Source organism: Calidris pugnax, unplaced genomic scaffold (assembly GCF_001431845.1).
Source record: "Calidris pugnax isolate Ruff unplaced genomic scaffold, ASM143184v1 scaffold42, whole genome shotgun sequence".
NCBI classification, from domain to species: Eukaryota; Metazoa; Chordata; class Aves; order Charadriiformes; family Scolopacidae; genus Calidris; species Calidris pugnax.
The window spans coordinates 6,444,095-6,465,857 of NW_015090920.1; the positions used below are offsets into that span (position 1 = coordinate 6,444,095).

At 41.5% G+C, this 21,763-nt stretch overlaps 1 protein-coding gene across 1 annotated transcript in view; it reads left to right on the forward strand.

Moving 5' to 3' along the window:
• The first annotated feature begins 78 nt into the window (after positions 1 to 78).
• RNF150 (ring finger protein 150) overlaps positions 79 to 21,763 on the forward strand; it is a 122,118-nt gene continuing 100,433 nt past the window's right edge. Inside the window, exon 1 of the mRNA XM_014950007.1 lies at positions 79 to 554. Within this exon, the coding sequence (XP_014805493.1) occupies positions 89 to 554 (466 nt within the window). The 5' untranslated portion in view covers positions 79 to 88. The remainder of the gene's footprint in view (positions 555 to 21,763) is intronic.

The following is a 21,763-nucleotide window of genomic DNA, read 5'->3' on the forward strand; positions in this document are numbered from 1 at the left end:
GGGGGGGGGCGGGGCGGGGCCGGGGCCGGGGGCGAGGGGGGGGGGGTGAAGGGGGGGGGTTGGGGGGGGGGGGTTTGCTTTCCGACAGATGAAGATGGCAATGTCTGTGATCCAAGCGTGCCGCAGCCTGGCTCTCTCAACATGGCTGCTGTCCTTTTGTTTCGTGCATCTGCTGTGCCTGGACTTCACCGTGGCCGAGAAGGAGGAGTGGTACACGGCCTTCGTCAACATCACCTACGCCGACCCGGCGGCCGGCAGCGCCGAGCTCCGCAGCGAGAAGAGCGAGTGCGGGCGCTACGGCGAGCAGTCGCCCAAGCAGGACGCCCGGGGGCAGGTAGCCCTCTCCGCCTCCCCCGCCGACCGCTATGCCTGCGACCCCGGCACCCGTTTCAACGCCCCGGCGCCGGGTAAGAGCTGGGTGGCCCTCATCCCGCGGGGGAACTGCACCTACAAGGACAAGATCCGCCACGCCGCCGCCCAGAACGCCTCCGCCGTGGTCATCTACAACGTGGGCTCCAGCAACGCCAACGAGACCATCACCATGCCCCACGCAGGTGAGCCCCCGGCGCCCTGCCCGCCTTCCGTTGGTCTCCGAGAGACCCCCGAGGTCTCTGCTGGGTGGGCAGACGTGCCCCGTTTTCCCGTGCGTGGCAGCCCGCTCTGCCGTCCCGCATCCTTGGGGTGGGAGCTGCTGGGGTGGAAGGTGTCCTCGCACCTCCTGGCAGGGAGCAGGGTGGGCTGCGGGCCTCACCGGGTGGTGGGTGCCCATCCCGGGGACCGTGGAGCACCTCTCCATGCTGCCATGGTGAGGGATGGATGTGCCCCTGGCAGCAACATGCACTCGTGCTCCAGGGGTGGAAAGTTTGGGAGATGTAAAGTTTGGGTCTAGTCGGAGGAATGGATGGAATCCTGAGCCTGCTGTGGGGCACCGAGGTTTTGTTGTGTCATTTGGATCCTCTGGCAGGTGCTGTGTGGGATCGGGTGTGATTGAAACCTCTGGAAGAGGAGAAGCATAGTGTTTATGGTGCAGGCTTATCAGGAGGTGCAATAAAGTAGGGAACACAGCATCCACGGTCTTGCCTGTGATAGTGTAAAAGCTGTGGGATCGGGTAGGAATGCCCAAGATATTTTGCCCAGATCCGGGTGGAATTTCACTCTCTCAGGTGGATGGTCTGATGGAGTTTGTGCTCGCAGTGTCGGCACTCGGGTGCTCAGGTCCCAGCTTGTGCACGTCTGCTAGAACCAAGCAGAGATTCAGTCATTGGAGACAACCCAAACTTTGGGTTAGACTTAAGAAAAACGCTGGTTTTGTAGCAGTGTTTGATCTGCAGTAATGTTATTTTAAAAACAGACCACCAGATTTATATTTAGGGACGGTGTTTTCTGCCAGGGGTCACTGGTCTTTTATACCAGCAGCCTATGCCATGGAGACTAAAATGCCACCTATTGTGAAATCTCAGTTTGGTTTGTATCCAGTAACTAATCATGCCCAGCTGTTTCATGCAGTTGGATCTTAGCAGAGTTAGGGGTAAATCGAAACACAGAAAGGCTGCAAAACAGGATGTTATTCTAATGACATTTTAAATTTCCACATTAAACTAGCTAGCATGGACGTACTGAAAAAACAATTTGTTGCCTAACTATAGTGCTATAATACTGCTGATGCAAAAGTAGCCCTTTTGGAACCTTTTGTGTGCAGCCTCTTTAAGAGATTAACCATTTATTTGGGCAAATTCCCATTTCTTGGGTAAGATTGGTGGAAGATGGGACTTTTTAGTGTTTTCCATTGGTTTTTGTGAGGCAAGCAACTCATAACCTCTTGAGCTTCTTAAAACTGTGCTTTATAACCTGCACGTGGTTTAGTAGCTGTTCAGATTATACTTCTTGGTACTTTAAGTATCACAGATTATATCCTAAGCAGTATAAAGTAGTAGGAGCTTGGCATACTTACGGACCCTTAAAGTAAAGCTCAGGCTGTTTCAAAAGTTAAGATGCATTGCTTGTTCTTGTCTAGTGAGTTTCTCGAAAACTGCCAACATGTTGGATCAATTAATGGTTTGCCTGTTCTTAAAGTATGCACTAAGCTGGTTTCCCACACAAATGGTGTTTTATTAAGAAACAGTGGGAGTAAAAAATGTGTCTAACCTTTTAAAATGTTAGCGCTTTTGTTTGTTTTAACATCTAAAATGAAGTAAGCAGGGAATCTTTCTTACTGAAAGTGGCCTCAGCTTTCAAAAATACGAACAGTGTATCACTTATCTTGGGAGCAGCTTCTTTTATGTCATATGACTCCTTACAGTTTATTCTGAGAATCCTTTTTGAGTACTGAATTGATACCCAGCGGTGTGATTGTGCAGTACCAGAGGCTGAAACGAAATGAAACTCGCAGAAAATAATCTGGACTTGTTGAACACCGTCAGTGAGACTGAAGGGCTTTGCTGATTGATTGTATAAGGTTGTCTACATTTTAATGATTTGCATTCTGTGAAGTTGAAAAATGGTTGTTGGCCTTACCTTAGGGAAAACCTGCCCTCTGTGTATAGTCAAAACTCAGAGGAGTTTTAGAGCATAAGTCTGCTGGAAGAGGAGGAAAAATAATTACTCTTAAACAAATACTTGACAAACTGGGAGATTGAGAACTGGGTTTATCCTTGCTCTTCCTCTCGTACCACCGTTATGCTGAGGCAAAGTGAATGTACAAGCTGTGTACAATTATCTTTCTGACTTGCAGCCTTTGACGTTAGCTCGGTCCCAGTTTAAATGATAGCACAGGATTGAAGGGAAGAATGAATCAGGCTCTCGGTTTCTGAGTTCAGCAGCATCTGCGGTGCTCTGCCCACGCCAAATCCTGGAGTGGGAAGAAGAAAATTCCATCCTGGAAAATACTTGGGGGGTGGGAGGGGAGGGTGAAATATGACCTAAAAAGCAATTTGAAAGTCGAAAGAAATATGATGTTACTCTCTCTCTTTCTTTTTTTTTTTTTCCTCTTTTCTCCCACAGATTTTTTTTTTGAGGTTTAATGTAAGCTTAAATAAACTCTTTCTATACAGAAAACAGTATATCCTGTTGCGTAACAGTGTGGCTCCTGCCCTTACTAAAGAACTATTATTCTTAAGAGAGATGTTTTTCCTTACATACATTCTTCTCTCCTGTATGCTTTGCCTTCTTTCTTTTACTGTCATTTTATCTCTTTGTGCTTCTTTTTCTGCTCCTCTCACCCCCACTCCCATTACTTCATCTCTGCCCCTGTGCTTCATTCCCCCTCTTGACCACGTTACTGTGCTACTTAAAATCATAGAATGGTTCAGGTTGGAAGGGACCTTAAAGATCATCGGGTTCCAACCCCCTGCCATGGGCAGGGACACCTCCCACCAGAGCAGGTTGCTCAAAGCCCCATCCAGCCTGGTCACTGCTACTTCACAGTGCTTTGCCCTTGCCGCTTTCTTCCCAAAGATCTCTCTCCTGCCAAAGATCTTACCTCACAGCCCTATGTTTAATTAAATTTCGTATATTTCCTGTTTTCTGCTACAGTGCATGCCAATGACCCTTTACTAGCATGGTGCCTCCTGATTTTAAAATCTATAGGCAACTGTAGCAAGCTACCATTCTTGAATTTGAAGGAGGGCTGGTAGACCTCCCACCCCAACAACCCCACCACCCCCAAATCAAAACCAGGGTGGAATTATATCGAAGCTTGTTGTGGAAATGTTCAAATATAGCTTTTCAAGATTTATGTATAGTGCACCAGACAGAGCAGAAAAACTGTGAGATTTGGACCAGTTCAGTCACTGTACTTGAAAGCCTTTGCTTTCAGGGAGCCTGTACTTAGGTCACTGTTTGCAAATCCAGAAGAGTGAGGTAGAGTTGTGACATGTGCATTGACAGGGAAAGCAGAGCTCTCTGGTTCTTGTGCTTGGACACACTTTGCTTTTACATCATCTGCTACAGCCTTTGCAGACTGGCATCATTATTGTTATTGGCTGGACGTATGGTACTGGAGCTGTGAGTCCAACTTTGCTTTTTGGCTAAGTAGGTTTTAACCAGAGAAAGAACAAAAGCATCTAGAATTTCTGTTTCGACTATGTCTCCTAAACCAACTTTTCTAGCAGAAAAGTACTCAAATAATATTGAGGATATTCTTTTTCCTCCTGAAGAATAATCCTTGCTGTTGGCTAGGGTTTCCAATTGGCATTTTTTCTTACTCGGAACAAATTAGCTCTTATTTAAGTTTGAAAAGGCTCTAGCCCTGTGTTTATGCTTAATAACTTAGTATCAATTGGAAGTATTCTTACTACCTGTTGTAGTGTGTGTCCTGACACTTACTCTGAATCGAGTAAGTGGGAGCCTTCCAGAAGATGACTCAAGGTGAGAACTTCCCTCTCTGCAGCTCTTATTTGTGGCAACCTCAGTTGACCACTTCTGACTTGGGCACCTGTCAGGTGCTTGGGGCTAGGGAGGGATGGTAACTGCCACTGTACACGTGATTCATGTGTGGGTAAAAATCAAATCTTTAGTATTCAATACACTTTGTAACATTCAGGTTGGATTCTGGGGTGCATCACGGTATCTCACAGAATGGATATGATCATTATGGGAAGTAGATTGCATCCTAAGGATTTTGCAGCAGAAGCATATGTGAGTCAGGCAGTTTTGCATTCTCCATATTCTGCTTTTGCGGTGCATGCCGTTGCACACTCACGTGCTGCATGTGTGACACCCCCTTTTCAATGAGAGGCAGATGCCTCGGTTTTTGCAATGGCTTGTACGTGCTGGCAGCAACTATCAACTCTGTCTTTGACATGTGAATTTCATACGTGGTCTAAGATGACTCCGACTTCTTCCCTTCCCCTTGGCCCTCGAGTGCAGCACACGTGCACCAGGAGGTGGAGGAGGGCATGGCCATCCCGCTGCAAAACCCGTACTGTGAATGAGGCCAGCCTTGGTGTGTATGCATTCAGTTCAATAACAGTTTCTTACCTTGTACTCAGGTTTTTGTTGCACGATCAATGACTTTGGGCTTGCCTTTTACATATTTTAAGATGTACTGGTGGTAGTTTTGGCTTTGGGCTCCCCTGTAGATTTGTAGTGATGTGCAAATTAAACACTGAAGCTGAAGATTTCTCCCTTTACAGACTTAATTCAGTACTGTAGCTACATTTTTTCCTTTACTAAAACAATTGTTTTGCTAAACTTTTGTTGAATTCTAATGAGGAAAATGTGCTGAGAGCATTCACACTGAATTTATATATGGATAAGTGTGAATTAATCAAGGATTGGAGATTTAAGGCTTCCTGGGCCTGCCATAGTTAAGTTCTGCTCCAGGGACCCAGGATTCATTCCTAATAGAAAGTGACTCCATTGGGGAGGGAGATTAGTTCATCTCTGAGCCTTATCCATCATGAAATTGAGGGGTGGCTGGAGTATGCTGCCATCCTTAGGAACTCAGAGGAGCTCCTGGATCCACCATTATAGGCCTGGCTTTCAGCAGTTTTTGAAAATCTGGTTCTCAATATTGATCAAAAGCAAGGGTTTCTAACATTGGCTAGAGCCAGCTGTCCCTTCTGCGTTCGCTGGCAAGCCACATCTCTGCCTGCTGGTTCTGCTGTGGTTCAAGTGCTGGACTTCTGTGGATGTGCTCAGTTATGCCAGTGGTGGGGGGACTTGGTGATGTTGGGTAACTGGTTTAGCTTTAACTGAATCACAAAGGATGAATTTGACCTACAGGGACTACAGCAACAACATAATCTTAGTCTGCAGCCCTACTTGGGGTAACAAAGGGGTACTGAGTTTTGTCATTAGATGAGATGCTTTTTGCCTTGTCGACTCTCACATCTTCTTTCACCCTTGTGACTGGCTTGCAGTCAGTGGAAAGACAGCAAGTCCACTGAGGTTGGGATCAAGTTGTAAGGTCCAGTTTTCCCTACCAAGTGGTCAAGTATTGATTCATTGAAGGTTGCATTGATCCTCCAAGTTTACTGATTGCAAAAGCAGTTCGATTTCTGCATACTCTTTGGTCGTCTGCAGCATTTGTTTGCAATCGTATTCATACAAGTGCTGCCTTCAGATCTCTGCAGTGAGAAGTGACACAGCAAGAAGAAAATCTTCCTCGGAAACAAATCTGTATCAGCATTGGTTCTAACTGCTGCCTGTTAACCTGGAGCACCTCCTTTTGATATGCTGTCCTTAGGAGAATGGTTTGCTGTCAACAAAGCGATGGTTTGTTCTAGTCCAGTTGGTATTTTGGCTTTAAAAAGGTATATGTTAGCTTGGGTTCATAGAATACTGTGGCAGTCTGTGGCTAGTGTGTTAACCCCGTTGTAGATAATTTCTGTGCTGCCCCCCCTCATGGTGCGTCACAGAGTGCAGGAACATTTCCAGCAAAAGGGGAGAGAAACCTACAGTTAGTTCAGTATTAGCACTTTAAGAGTCACTTTTCCTGGTAAGAGAAGAGGACACTTTCTACTTTTCTCGTGTAAGCAAAGGACTAAAAGAACTCATTATTTTGCTGCATTTGTTTGATGGAGCTCGTAGTGCGTTGTCATGTGAGAGGACTGAGTTTCGAGTGACCTCTGCCTCCTTACACCACAAGCCAGGCTGATGAAGAGTTAGATCTTTATGATGGGATAGGCCAACGATGTCTCCACTTCCCAATAACTTCTGCATGGTGAATCTGCACAGAAACAGCATTCATTTCAAGACAAGCCCTGCTTTTGCCCTTTCAGTTGCATTTGAGTACTAGTCACTTGATGACTTCTTTGGTACAGAAGGGAGCGAACAATACAATCATTGACTCATAGAAATCAGATATAGAAAAGACTGAGTAGTCCATGTAATCTGTCACCTTACTAGTGCAGGACTGCTTCCAACAGTGTTACCATCTACTACCATCACAGTGCCTTTTGCTGAGCATCTTGCAAAGGAAAGAACCTTGAGGTGCTTCAGAACCAACCACAGTCTGTGTAAGCAGCAGAATGGTGATGAGGCAAGAGATGTAGGAGGATATTAAATAGTAATACTATATCTTCCAGTAATATTTAATCCTCATAACTTCCACAAAATCATCTTGGAAGAGGCGTAACTGCTAAAGGATAAGGTTTAAAACCATCTGTGCCCACAGATTGTGGGTACCACACAATTTAGGGGAGTATAAGGCAATTGCAAGAAGAAGGAGAAGGCAAAATATTTTGTAACCGGTTATGGCCAAACAGGCTTACTCTACTGTGTCTTGATTCCATAGTGGGATCTGACCCAGGACTTCATTTGTGGCCAGGCCACACCTCGTTTCCCTCCACAGACTTTTGGTTTCTCTGGAAAAGAAATCTAGATGGGTGGCCACAGGTCAGCCACTGCAGAGTGTGCCCAGGTCCTGGATGGGGATGAGCAGGGCTCAGAGACCCCCCAGGCTATCCTGCTTGTTCATGAGTGCATTTAGATGTACCATCTCAGAAGACAATTCTATTAAGAACTAAAGTTTTTGTTACCTGGAGGAGAAAACCCAAATCACTTAGGTGAAACCCCAACTTTTAAAATTTACTGTATGAAATCTACCAGCTTTGTATCTACTGTCTGACCCACTGCCCGTGTTAGTGGATACCAGGCTTCATCTTGCTGATGAATTTGCTGTGTATTGAAGCTCCTCAGTAATAGGCTTACTGTTCTTCAGTGCATTTTATGGGCTTCTTAGAAGTAATTCTCCAGCCAGGATAGGCTGAAAATTACTGATTTCGGTGCTTACCACACTGGTGGAAACAATGGTTTTTAGTTCAAAAATGAATGAGTGGAAACACCTCTGCTTTCACCAGTTCTAGTAGATGGAGAAAGGTTGTAAAGATTGGTTTGCTTATAAAACAACAATACTGTGCAGCTGTGTTTTACAAGAGAGGCTTAACAAGGGCATTATTTATTTTTTGGCTTTTTTTCAGTAAATTATTTGAGATAAACCTTAGAAAACTGAACTGAGGGGAACTGAAGGAGATGATGAAGAGATTAACCTGTTTATTTTATTGCTATTCTATGTTGAAATGTGAAAAGCTAGCATCTTTGATTCTTTGCTACTTAAAGATATAATAGCTTTCTCAAACAATTGTTTGTTTCTTTTCCCTCTCAAGAGTGATATCAATAAAGTGAAGTGCCTGTTCATTTGCTTCTGACAGTATAATCATAGTGATATTCAATTATACTGCTAGACCTAAGGGTCTGTCAGAGTTTTGATCTCAAATTTGATGTGTTTAACTGTATCTGTGTATGTAATAGTCCCTGCTGTAAATTGGAAAGGTAGCCCATTTATTTTAATCTTATTTTCAATTTGAGACAAAACTAGAGGAAAAAAATTGTTCATCTTTTTAGTTCCCAAAACACAGAAACATAAATTCCAACCTTGTAACTCCCTAGAGTCCTGGTTTGAGTATATCTTGTATACTTCTTAAACATGGATAGAAGCATTACATCTGCATAGGAATGTAGTTCCTCCAGGGATACACTGAATAGGATGAGTTGGTGAGTGCTCCCTTGTGCTACACACTTAATGAGACATAGCTTTTTAAAATTAATTTATATTCCATAATGTCTTGAAGCCTTTATCATGAGAAGGGACCCCTGGCACTGGGGTGCTCCATACCAAAGCAGTTCTCTGTATGCTTTTTTTGCCAAGACAGCCCCCAACTACATAGACTATATTTGTCTATGAACAATCATTGTTTGTCCCTGAACGTGGGCTTAATCATATGGGATATTATTCTTCCTCATAATTTGTTCCATACATTGGGCTTCCTCACTTTTTTTTATGTGCTCTTTGGTTTGCCTCTTACTGTTGAAATCACTCTTTACAAGGCATCTTGTTTCTGCAAGTCATTGTAGGGATATCTCAACAGACAGTATATGTATTTTAAAGAGAATTATACATCGCATTAATCTCTGGCTTCCAGCATTGTAAATCACACATCATTAAACTGTGCTCTCCTATTTATTGCTTGATCTTGCAGTCCTCATCAAAAAAGTAATTTCTAGCAGAGTCACTGTTATATTGCGTTGAACGTGTCTGACGTTACACAGCAGCACTAGGAATGGACTCAAGAGCCTAATAGGGAGATTCACCTTTAGTTAACATATATGTCTACTCTGAAGATTAGTGTAAAATGTGGTGATATTAGTTGAAAGTGTGTTATGGATTGGCTGGGTTCAGACCCTGTACAATAAGCTGTACAGTTTTATTGTTTTGCTTAAATTGATTTGTGGAGCACTTGAGAAGCTTCTCCACCTAGTTGTTACTGGCATACCAGCAGAGCAGTTCCAGTTTACTTATTACTGAAGCTCTGAGCATCTTAACAGGTCTCACTGGAAAAGATTTCCTGGATTTTCCAATTATGCAAGAGTTCTGTATCCGTACCTGATAAAGATCTTTCTGGTTTTATATCCTGTGATGCTAGCTAGAAGACAGGAATATATTTCTATTCCTTTGCCCTTTCAGAAATCTCTGTTTTAGAGAATCTTAAATCTTTGGCCATATTTCTGGGGCATGTATGTGTTTGTACTCAAAAAAAAATATCTTTAAAACAGAACAGTCTGGTGCTGCAGTCTCGTTCATGATTGCTTCTTAGACTTGTACAGAGTATGCTTTTCCCTCTTGTGCCTTTTTAAGATTTTATTATACGCTCGCTGTCTCCTAGTTTTACCTGCCAGTATCGTGTTCCTTGAGTGAGGCAGCTTTTGGAAGATTGTGTAATCTCTGTGCCTCATCTCTTATCGCTCTTTAGATGTCCGTGTGTTTGAAATACCATCTGGTTGTCCATGAAATTCATACCTTTACTAAATACCATATCAAGACTCTTCACACTGGAAAACGAGGAGCTGTCTGAGTAAAATCCATTTTGTCTTGTTATAATACTGCCTTTGATGTCTTTCTCTTGCCTAATTTTTCCTTCAATCCTCTATCCTCTTCATTTTCTACTTAGTTTTTTTTCTTTTTTTTTTTTTTTTTTTTTGAGGGGAGGTATAATTTCTTTACTTTCCACACTTCCAATAAATCTTTCCCTTGGACTTCTCACCCATTTTTTTATCTTCCTCATTCTCTTTTCATGTGCTCTGCACCTATATTTCACCTCATCTAGGTTTTTTTTCCTCCCCACGCCTCACCAGGTTGACAAAAATAGCCAAAGGCTATTGTTTTACATACACAGTAAGGGGAAGCAGAGCAGGATTGTGCTCTTTTCCTACTCCAGGTTTAAAGAGCATCTGCTGACTGCTGTCTGCAGCTCAGGGCCAGCTTGGAGAGGTGGGACACCAGCAACTGGGAAGTGTGGTGGTGCCGTATATTAACGGAAGACTGCCAATCAGGCACAGCACATTTGCTATGCATAGAAGGCCTTTGTGCTGCACACTCCTAAGTCTTTTTCATGAATTCTTAAAACTACATTAACGGTCCTCTCTATGTAAAGAGGAAGATCACGCTTTTTCATGCTTTTGCAGAAGAAGATTAAGTTTCCCCCACTGGGTGCTAGAAAACCCGGCTGGGAATTTTTCCATCAAAACTGGTTTTCTTTAGTAGTGAAATAGATTTTTTTTTCAACCAAAAAAACTCTTTTGGAAAGTTTTTGCTCTCCAGAAAAGATCTTGCAGTTCTGAATTTGAAGAAAGATTTTATTTTAGTAAATATTTAATGTCTCAGAATTTCAGGTTTAGAAACAATTTGCTTTCCCTTTCCTTTTTTTTGATGATATGTTGCATTTTAAACAGCTTCTACCAGCTTTAGACACTAGTTCCACCCTAGAGCACAGACCAGACTTCTTCCCAACTCAAATGTTATGCTTCTGTAGGAATCAAGGCATGCATTTGATAAGTATTATTTAAAGAAATTGAACTCAGATTTGCAATGTTGGGTTTCTTCTGTCTGTGGTAGTCTGCCAAGAGCTTTCTGCCTTCCCACAGTGAAATCCCTAAACTATAGAATCTTTGGCCCCTTGCTGAGGATATATCCTTATCGACAGGCTAGACACATGACTTTAGCACTGTGTCTAGATACACACAGGAGTGGCACTTGGTATGAGATAAAGATTGCCCTCATAGAGAAAGGCATAACAAGGATCAGTAGTTGTCAGTGGAAGTGAGACAAATTCAGGCTTGTAGTAAGATGCAATTTCCTAAATGATTGCCCATAACTTAATGTTCTTTGAATGAGCTTGGATAGCTCTCTAAAAGTCACATCCTGGAAAAATTACCCCATTTTCTGGGAAAATTGTGGTAGTATGTGTACAAGGAAGGTTAGAGAAGGTGATAGTGATAGTCCTTTATGGCACCTCTCTGGAACTCCTGCCCAGCTCTTTTCCACAATTGGAGATTGTCAAAACAGCTCTGGCAGAAGCTCTGCACAGTGAGCAGAGGTAAACCCTATGTCCTAGCAGAGGTAAACCCTATGTCCTGAAGCGTCACCTTTCAAGGCAGGATCCCTGCATGGCATGTCCTGTATCACCTGGGAAGAACTTAGCTGGGTGACAGTGAGGAACCAACGTCAGTTTGGTACTTCTTTGTGACTGTTGTTTGTGGAATAGGAAGCTGCAAGAAAAGGCACTTGCAAGAAAAAACACAGTCTGAGCCACTTCTGGTTTTTGTGTCTGAAGATGGCCAACAAATGCAGAGAGCTGCCTGTAAGCCTCCACGAAATAATCGCTTGCTGGGGCATCTGTCTTGCATCATAAAAGAAGTTCAAAGTCTTTCTCTTCCAAAACTTCTGTTTAAATGTTGAACGCCAGCACCGAAGGATATGATTAAATGCAACCCAGAGTGGCAAAAGGTATCACAGGTGAGGATGAAATACTTCAAAAGGCAATAGTACCATCATTCACTTTGCTAGAGAAACGGCTAAAATAGCCGTTAAAGTCACGTGAATGAACCTGAATCCTGGAGAGGTGAATTCATGTTGATGGGGAAATAATAGCCATGGAAGTAGCTTGTGACCCTGATGGCATCGTCAGGGCCACTCAGTCCACTCAGAGACTATGAAACTTACTTGACTAATCCATATACCTTTATCCCCATTTCTGTTCTGCACTGACTCCTGTTTCTCACTGGTACCCACTGTCACAATCTTTGACATCTTCTTGTTTGCTGCCCCATTGCTGTTTGTTCCAGTCCTTCCTTGCTGATTGTACAGGTGGTGGAAGGATGCCTGAGATGATGAGGAACTTGGCCACCTTGTGCTCAGGTGCAAGCTTGTATGTTTTCTAGTTGCCTTTAGCAGTTTTGCCTGTTCCTTGGTGTTTGAGTATGGAGGATTGTATTACAGAATATTGCCCAACTGGATCCACAGGTGAATTAGAAAAAGCTACCAAACAGCTTAACTGTATGGGAAAGTAATGAGCTACATCTAAGGCAGTCGGTATTCTCTAGTGATATAGATTCTTCAGGGAACTCATTTGTCCTTTTTATTCCCCTGGCCTGCTAACCCCTGCTTAAGAAAGCACACAGAAAAATTTCATTTTTCTATAGGTTTTTTTTCCTCTAGAGACCTTTTTTTAATTCCATCTAAGTCCCAGACAGTCTTTTTTTTTTTTTTTCCTTTTATTTTTCTATCCAAGTCTACTAACTACTGCTTACTGAGATACAAGTTATGAGAGCCCATAGCCTATTTCTAAGAGAAAAATATGACTGTATAACTATTTTTTAAATTGTAATTTCTAATGGTTAGCAGTTCAAGGAAATTTTTGCTAACGGAGAAATTATACTATCTGGTTTCTAAATATGCATGATCTATCACTTCTTTCTCCAATAATTAAGGGCTTCATTCACACTAACTAATTTATATAGCCGTCTTCCTGCTATTAGACATGAAAAATAACAAAGCAAGCACTGAATTTTTAGTATAGAATATCTTCTGTTGATGGTCTTGGGCATTTAATGTGTAGAAGCTGGGCTTAGTTCTCAGCCAATACTGAGGTGTGGAGTCAGCACAGTGAGTGGTGTTGGTGTTTTCTGGACAATCTGTTTTGTGTCCGTAGACCAGAAATGGTTTTCACCGATGATAGAATTGTCTAGGTTGGAAGCGACCTTTCAGAGCCAATGATAGAATTGTCTAGGTTGGAAGGGACCTTTCAGATCATGAAGTTCAAACAAAGATGACTCTGCTAGCTTTATCACGAGGCTGTTACCTTTGGTTCTGGCTAGCCCAATTTGTTGTGGATTAGCCTGCAAAACTACTGTGCATTGGTAAAACAATAGACTGTTTGGCAGTAATGATAGCAAGGAGGCAAGTATAACTGTGTCTCACCCTGTGCATAGATCAATACAGCTCTCACTGTGAATGGACGTTGGAGGAAGTGGAGGTGATTAGTATCCATCTGAGAGTGCTGTGCTTTTCACAGGCCTGGGCCCTAGTTTGCCTTTGCCTGTGTCTCCTTGTTTGATAAAACAGAATTGGAATCCGTCCATCAGAGAGTTATTGCAGGTTTGATTAATTTGAAAATAAACCTGATGCTCATGCTGTTATCCAATAGTTGTCTCCACCTGTTGGCAAGAGTTTGAGGATCTGCAAGTGCATTAAATCTTTATTCAAGTGCATAATATTCAGTTACCGGCGGCAAAAAAAATAATTACTATTTCATTTTTGTTTTCCAACTTTAATAATAGCAACATTCCTGTCACTGACAGGGATAATATACACAGCATGTAAGCACCCTCAGGCTATAGTAATGAAGACATTGTACCTTTTTCTTGTGGAAGGATGCTATGCTGTGCAGACTTGGCGTCATGGAAACCAAAAGCATGTATGAAATTTTAAAAGGGCAAATGAATTTTAGATCCGCTTCTCTAGCTACTTTGAAGAAGCACACAAATGACTTGGCTGGAAAAGTCACAAGAAATTCTCAGGACCAATGTGATGGTCCCCATAGTTCTTACATGGGGTATTGGGATTAGACTGGGCTTTAAACTGACTTTTCACAGGCCATATTTTCTTTATGCAGACGGCTTTCAGGCCAGCTCATCTGCTAATTTATGAACTTTCAGGTTAGTCATGATTACTTTAAGAGTCTCCCAAGTCCCCGTTTCATTTATTTACATGTTTTTCACGTTATGAAGAGAAAACCAATAACCAACCTGTGAAATTCCAACTCCCAAATCTTTCCTTTAGAAAAAGCATGATAAGCTTGCTGATTGCCAGCAATGCACTTACCTATGCCGTTAATTCGTAACCTCTACCTCTGAAATCCTAACCCTGCTGAAGTCAATGCCAAAGCTTCCAAAGGATTTCACTGCCAAATAGTTAAAGCAAGAAAATAAATACCTGAACTCATTATATATCTTCTGCCCCCATAGTATTTAACACGTTGTTGTCAAGTACAGAAAAGCCCCATTCAGTGCAACCCAACAGAAATAATACTGCTCTTTCACCAGCAATCTCAGTGAAGTATTAAGAGTCTACTTTTCGAATGAATTGCAGACTATCTGTCAGGTTCAAGTAGCACAACAGACAACGCCAGGGCTTCATTAAGGTCATTTTCTGATGGAGTAAAATTATGGGCTAGCCTGCGAGTGCCTTGAGGCAGTAAATATTAACTTGCATGAGTTCTCCAGCACATTTAATAAAAGGCCCACCTGGCCTCAAGTGATTGTATAAATTATGTAGCCATTGTTGCATTTATGATATAGGGAGAAGTTAATTTTCTTACCTTTTGAAGTGCTTGAGAATAGTAGGTCATGTCTTATGTGTATTTCTGACAGTGGGCTTCAAAACAAATTTTTCTGAAATCTACTGACAGCTGAAATTTTGTTCTTGCAAGGCTTACAGCTTTTGTGTGAAATGAAAGGAGATGGTGGGGGGGGTATGTGCTGGTGTTAGAGCAGTGTTGAAGGAAGACGCTGAAAAGCTTGGTTTGCAAGGTCCACGTGCCTGCTAGCTCATCTCCAGGAGCAGCCAGGTTTGACAAGAGCTGCAAGAGAGAGGTCTGACAGAAGTCAAAGTTGAGATAAAAGCTTCTAAATCTCGAGCAAGTACTGGCTGGACGCACTGCAAAAAGACCCGCTCTATATTTGGCGGGTGAGCGCAGTATGGTTTTCACACCTTTCTTCCCTAACTGGTATGCTAAGAAGGAACAGCAATGATGACAGCCTTATCACGAGGGGAATGCTTCGGTGATGGTTGTTAGGAGAATGCTCAAAATTAGTATTTGCAGTCTCCAATGAAAGAGTGGAAATCTACGTTTTATACCATCCACCTATACAGCAAATAAACGTGGACAGTTGTCACAGAAATAGTTGGAGAAAAAGCCTACCCACATCAAGCCTCGTGGAGGTCATTCCTTTCCTGTTTCCAGTCTGACCAAGTTAGGACTGCATTTAATACAGACTGAATTTATTCCAAACAGAGTATTAGTTATTAGATCCTGGAACATGTGGCTGGTTGGTGAATATTTTTTTTTCTTTTTTCTTAGTTTTCCTGGAAATACTGTTGAGCTGAAGAGACCACAATGCAGGCAGTGCTGTGTGGCGATTCCAGTCGCCTTTGTTCTAACATGCATATTGTGTTTTGAGTGATGCTGATGTGTTCTGAGAGCTTGTGGGATTTTCAAAACCACTGGTATGTTAATCTCATTTGGCTCCTGTAACATGCTTCAGATCACTCTCTCTTTTCAGCGTCTGATGACAAGATATTGAATGGTGTGATTTGTACTGCAAATGGTTTATTTTCAGTTTTCACTGCACCTTCATTTTAGAAATCTGTGACTGTTTAACCCCTTTCTAAGCCTTCAGTATGCCTTACTACAGTCAATCTCTTTGCTAATAGAGATGTTTGCTAATGAGAGAATCCCTGCCTCTCAGTTAGCGTAGGTATTGCTGTATCCTAAAGACACTTTGCCTTTTGATCTCTTTGATCCAAATTAATCGTGAGAGGCTAAATGCAGACAGAAATATCAAATGCACATTTATGCTTAACAGAAATGTTACAATTATATAAAAGTATCAGAAATCAAAGGAGAGATCCAGATAGGTGATTCAGCACAGAAATAACAGGGTAGCTGAAGTTCATGATTTAAGCTGGTAGTTCTGATCTGCTTGTACTTAGGCACTGAGTCATCCAAGGCATAAAATCTAAATGAAGAGAGAGAACATAAGCCGTCATACAAGAACCAATGTAAATAGAATTACCCTCCTTTCATGTCCTCTCACATATGGGTAAAATTGGTCTCTGTTGCAATCTGAACGTAGAAATATATGAGCAGCAGGAAAATTACCAGCAGAGGCAAATTTCCAATAGTTACGACTAGTATTCCTCCCTGAGAGGAGTGTGTTTGGTTTGTTGTTAGGTTTCTGTTGTTGTTTGGGGTTTTTTTGTTTGTTTGTTTGTTGGTTGGTTTTTTTAAGGGGAGGGGAAAGAGGAAATGAAAACAGCGTGTAAATGTCCGAAACAGCATGATACAGTATCTGAGTTTCATATTCAGAAAATAACTAGAAGCTACCATTAAACTGAAGATTGGCTTAAAACAAACCTTGAAATCAACTGCATTACTTAAACACATCCCCTTCACATCTTCAGCTGTATCTTGTGTACTAAAATTTGCTAAATTTGGTCCAAGATTTAGTTTCTGAACATCTTAGATCTGAAGTGTTTCATATAAAATTCTTGTTTCAAGTCATTTAAAGGGTTATGAAATTCACAGTCAATCTAGAACCCTTACCTGAAATTTCTGGCCCTGGTACATGTTCAGATAATCAGATTTCAGTAGGGGAATAGGGCACTTACCTTATCTATTGCAGATAGATCCAGCATGGAAAACCCTTATAATCAGCAGGTACTATAAAGAGATCTGCACTGGTATTCATTTGAGTATTAAAAACAAAGGATCTAATTAGCAATGTACTGTGGTATCAGCATTATGTTAAGTGCATTTGTTTTCATCATCCTCAAAGCTTGCCTAAATCTCACAGAGAAATGGTGAAAACCATATAACAAACCATATAACAACATCAGTCACAGTTGTGTAGTGTGAGCTAAAATGTGAAGCCTGCAAATACTGACAGGTAACTCTGACAAATGCTTCGTTTTAGAAATAGGAAGCACACATGCACCACGCTCTGAAAGGAGTCTTTCAGTAGAGCACTGTGAATTTACCTGAAAAGTACGTGCTAAAAGGAATTTATTTCTGGCTGAGTAGTCAAAAGCAAAGTCTTTATTGGCTTGTTCCTGTAAAAGGGACAGTACAGAGGAAGGACTCTGCATGCTTAAACCAAATTTGGGCCCGTTTATGCACATAACTTCCATCTAGGCATCTAAATACCTTTTTTGGTTTGTTTGTTTGTTTTAGGAGTAAATAGCATGAATCCTTTGCCCATAGATACAGATGTGAGTGTATGTCTATGTCTCCTTATTCACACACGTGTATCTATACATAAAAATAGTAACTTCCTCCAGGGAGATGGACTACAGCAGATTGCACCTGGTCTTAAGCTCACAGATCAGCCAAGGTATGTAGATATCTGGTAGATAAGTTATTTTGCCGATGAATGATCTATGTTGACCTAAACAGCCCTATATTTCAGTTCACATGGCATGGTGGTAGTACTCTTGCTGGTTGCTTAGGTGTTCATTTCAACTGCAATTGTGCAGAATATGGAAAAAAAAGGAAAAACCATTTTATTATTATTTTTTTTAAATTTCTAGACTGTTTTAAAGAAGTCCTTTTTCTGAGGTCTTTTCTCATTTGGGAGGGACTGAGGAGACAGGAAAGAAGAAAAATTGTGTCTTGGCCAGCTGTAATCCTTAACCTTTCAGGCCTTAGAATTTAAATGAAATATGTTATACAGTCAACTCATAATGCTATCCTGCAGTTGGTATATGCACAGGTGTAACAGAGTGGGGACAGGAATTTGTCTTCTATTCATTAGCATTTTGGAGTACTAGAAGCAAGAGATTCCATCTGGAGATGAGTTTCTCATAGTTTCTGGGTACAAAAATGAAATAAATGTTGTTCCCATATTGTTCCAACTGCTTGATTAGAAATGAGTCAGAAAGTGGTCTCTGTGTTCTTCTCCATCTGGACGTGTATACTCCATGATAAGCTCTGATATGAAATTAAAATATTCTGTTAAAGTGTTTAGCTCCTCAGTTAAGAAGACAAGGTTGTCTATAGGAAAACTGTAGAGATCAGTTTTACAGTCTTAGGCCCTCATGCTGAAAATACTCATGCGAGCAAGTACCTCATGCATGTAATGAACTTGCTTCATCTATTTATAGCTTTACTCAGTGTATATTTGTACCCAGATGGTGCTCCTTAAATTTCACTGGGCTGTGTGTATGAGCAGCAGTTCACACGACAGATCACAATGCAGGACAAGAATCCAGGTAGTGAACAGATAGAGTTAATTAAATTAGTTCACAATTAGTTAATGCAATACTTATAATTTTTTTTGATTGGTGTCTATCTGCAAGAACGATTTGGAACTAAAGGAATTTTTCAAATAGCTTTTAATTACTTTTTTCGTAAAATGTTGGATAATTTTCTTTCCAAGGATAAATAAATAACATTCAATTTAAAGAGTGGAGAAACTGACAAAAAGGGTGGAGTAGCCAAATCTTGTGGTGTGTCGGGAGCAGATTCCAACCTTCCAGAGTCCTCTTCTCTCAGTAGTAATAGATCATTGCCATCCCCACAGCACCTTGCTTCTCCGAGCTTGTTCTTTTCTAGTTGTGGTTCTCTAAGTTTATTCTTTTCATATGCTTGAACTCCCACCAAGACTGGTCTGAATTTCTTTTACAATAAGGCTCTCTGAAATTTTCCTCTGTGCTTAACTGAAGTCTATTTATATTTGCTTCTGCCATAAACTATTCTTGTAATTCAATTAAAAAAAAAATAATACAATTGTAATATATATTCTGAAATTCCACTTCATAGCTTTCCAATTCATAGGTTTGTAAATCTCAAAAAAAAACATTGCAGTGAAGGGGGAACATAATCCAGGCAATGAATGCTTACATCAAACTGAGTGGGAGCAAATGCGTTTCCCTCTGCCTCTCCCTGACTATTGAAACAATAGATTTCTTGTTAAATACAACATTTGAATAATACACTTTTTTTAGACACCTCCAGCTACTGAATGGTGTTTCAATGGCTTGTGATACTTGTGAAAGGTAACTGGTGTGCACAAACACACCTAGGATGGCTAATTTCAACGCTTGCAGGGGCAGATATTAGGACTGTGTGTAAGGATGCCTGCAGCTGTCCTTGGGAGGGTTACAAATGAAAACTCTCTGTGAGTCCAGGCTAAAAGTATGGGGATTTTTGTTTTGTTTTGTTTTCCTGTGCAGCAAGTGTCAGGAAGCGGACTTCTCTTGTACGGTTTGCTACTTTTAAAAAGCATTTTAAAATACAAATGCAGTGATTTATTTGGGCGCAATGATTGCAAAGTATTTTCTATGACTTTTATCAGGATAAATTACTAGATTGGGATTACATTAAAGGAACTGTAGGAATATTAGCATTACAAATCTGCTGCTTGGTCGGAACTATTTAGTGCATTGATTCAGCACATTGAGTTCAAGGTGGGGAGAGTAATACATTTCTGTAGCATGAATGAAACCCATTTCAGGTTCAAATATAGCTTCTTGTGCACTTAACTGGCTTCTTGACTCTGTGAGTAGCCAGATGCTCTGAGGTGCTGATTGCCAGTTTTAAACTAATGGTAATTTACTGGTTCTAGCTTAGGAGACACTAAAAGTTACAGGGAAGCAGTGAAGAAGGGAATACAGCCCCTTTAGTCATAGCACTCACAGCAGTGGCTCTGTCTTTATTGAAACCCTTTCTTAGGAAACACTTTTTGTCACTGTTCTGAGAGGACATAGTTGAAATGGAAAAAGTCCTTTTAAAAAAAATAATCTGCAAGTTCATTTTAATGAACTTAATTTTTTTCAAGGCATTAATATGTAAGTATGGGGTTTAATACTGTAAGAAGTTTTGCATTAGTCTACTCTGTCTTTCGTGCTCTTCTTTGCATGGCAGAATCTCTGCTTTCTTGTGTTCATGAAGACCCCAGGTAGGACACATTCCACAGCTTGTCTGTGGAAGGCCTGAGACAACAGGAGAGTTAATGAACCAGTGTATTTTCTTCAGAAGCACAGATGTCTCAGCAGCCTCTCCCCATTCTCCTTTGCTCTTGTCCTTCCTTGTCTTTCTCTGAGCCACTTTGTTTCCCACTCCCCTGTTGCAGTTTTCTGCCCTCTTAGCTGTTCCAAAATGAGCTGGGCTTTAAAAAGATTTGTAAAAATTAAAAAAGAAACAAGTCTTGTTTGTTTTTTAGATCATGGCAGACCTGATTGACCCTGCAGTCCTTTAGTACAGCATTGGCCCAGCTGAATGACAGGTGAGTTGGTAGGGCTGCAGTAGGAATGAGCAGTTGTTGGTGAGAAGGGCCAGTATCTTTGTAAAATGACTTTGTTCCCAAAAAAAGTGCATGGTGGAACTGCAGACGGATTATGTCTTGAGTTGAGCATCAAGTGCAGCTGTGCTTATTACACTGTCTGCAAAATAGAGCAGTAGTGTGCAGGCAAAGCTCAAAAGCCCCTTAGCAGCTTCCTAATCTGAGGTCAGTCGAGAAAGGATTCCCCTGTTTATGGATTCAACTTCCAGCTTAGAGAAAGGCCTTGTACATAAATCTGCTGTATATTCAAATGTCATTTGCAGTGGTTTGGGCTATAGAAAAACAGCTGATAGCTTTGTTAGAGGACCAGGGGATTGAAATCAGTGTAAGTAACTTCCATGTCATATATCGGTGTGGGACTGTCCATATATAACATGTATGCCCCAGCTGCCTAGGCTCAGAGTGCTGACATAGTCCTTCCTTGCCATACCTCCTTAGGCTGTTCAAGTTGGTTTTTTCTGACAGCACTTCCATCGCACCAGCACAGCTTCATGCTCCCCAGCTCGTGGCGTGCCCTGTGGTTTGGCTGGCTTGGTGATATTCCCTGCTCCAGCAGAGCCGTCTCTTCCTGTAGAACATCTATCATATTCTTGATGACCTCCTGTCCCGTAGCAGTTCATCCTTACTTTCAGCCTCTTTCCTCTCTATTCTGACTGTGATTTCAAGTCATGTCACATGCCACGCTGTTACAGGGCACATGTCTGCTCTCTTAGCCATGTGCTTGCCTGATCATGTTTAATCAATGCTTCTCCTAAAGGTGGTCACTAAACTTCTTGCACAGTTTCCGTAGCTGCAGCCTGTTGTAATATTCTGACATGTAGTAGAACTAAATGTAGAATGTCTGTTTTTCTATCCAAAACAATTTAAGGGGCAGGGGGAGATTTTTCAAAGAATGTAGCTGAGGTCAGGGAAGAGCAGTGACTTAGGCTGGAAAATCTGTGAATGCATCTCGTGTAAATCTGCCAGTGAGTTTTTGGTGCTGGTGAGGGTGTTAATAATTCCCAATATCATGTACAAATGCAGTGTTTGTGCTCATGACATGGCTGCATTGCCATTTATCTCCTATCCATACCCTAGTCAGATGCAGAGGAGCTGTGCAATAAGTGCAACTCTTCCCAAGTAAGGTTTTCTGATCAAGGCTAAAAGTTGCATCTTTCTCTCTATGAGTCTTCCTTCTGTCCTTTATGACTTCAGTGAAAAATTAGAAACAGTTTTTTTCAGCATTTCTTTTCATCTGCATTAACAACTTCCTTGTTGTAGCTTCAGGGAACCATTATGATTTTCTCCTCCACCCTCCTGTGGTCACCAGCCTTTATAGATCATGAGATGCTCTTCAGACCTACCAGAAGTTCACTTAAATAGC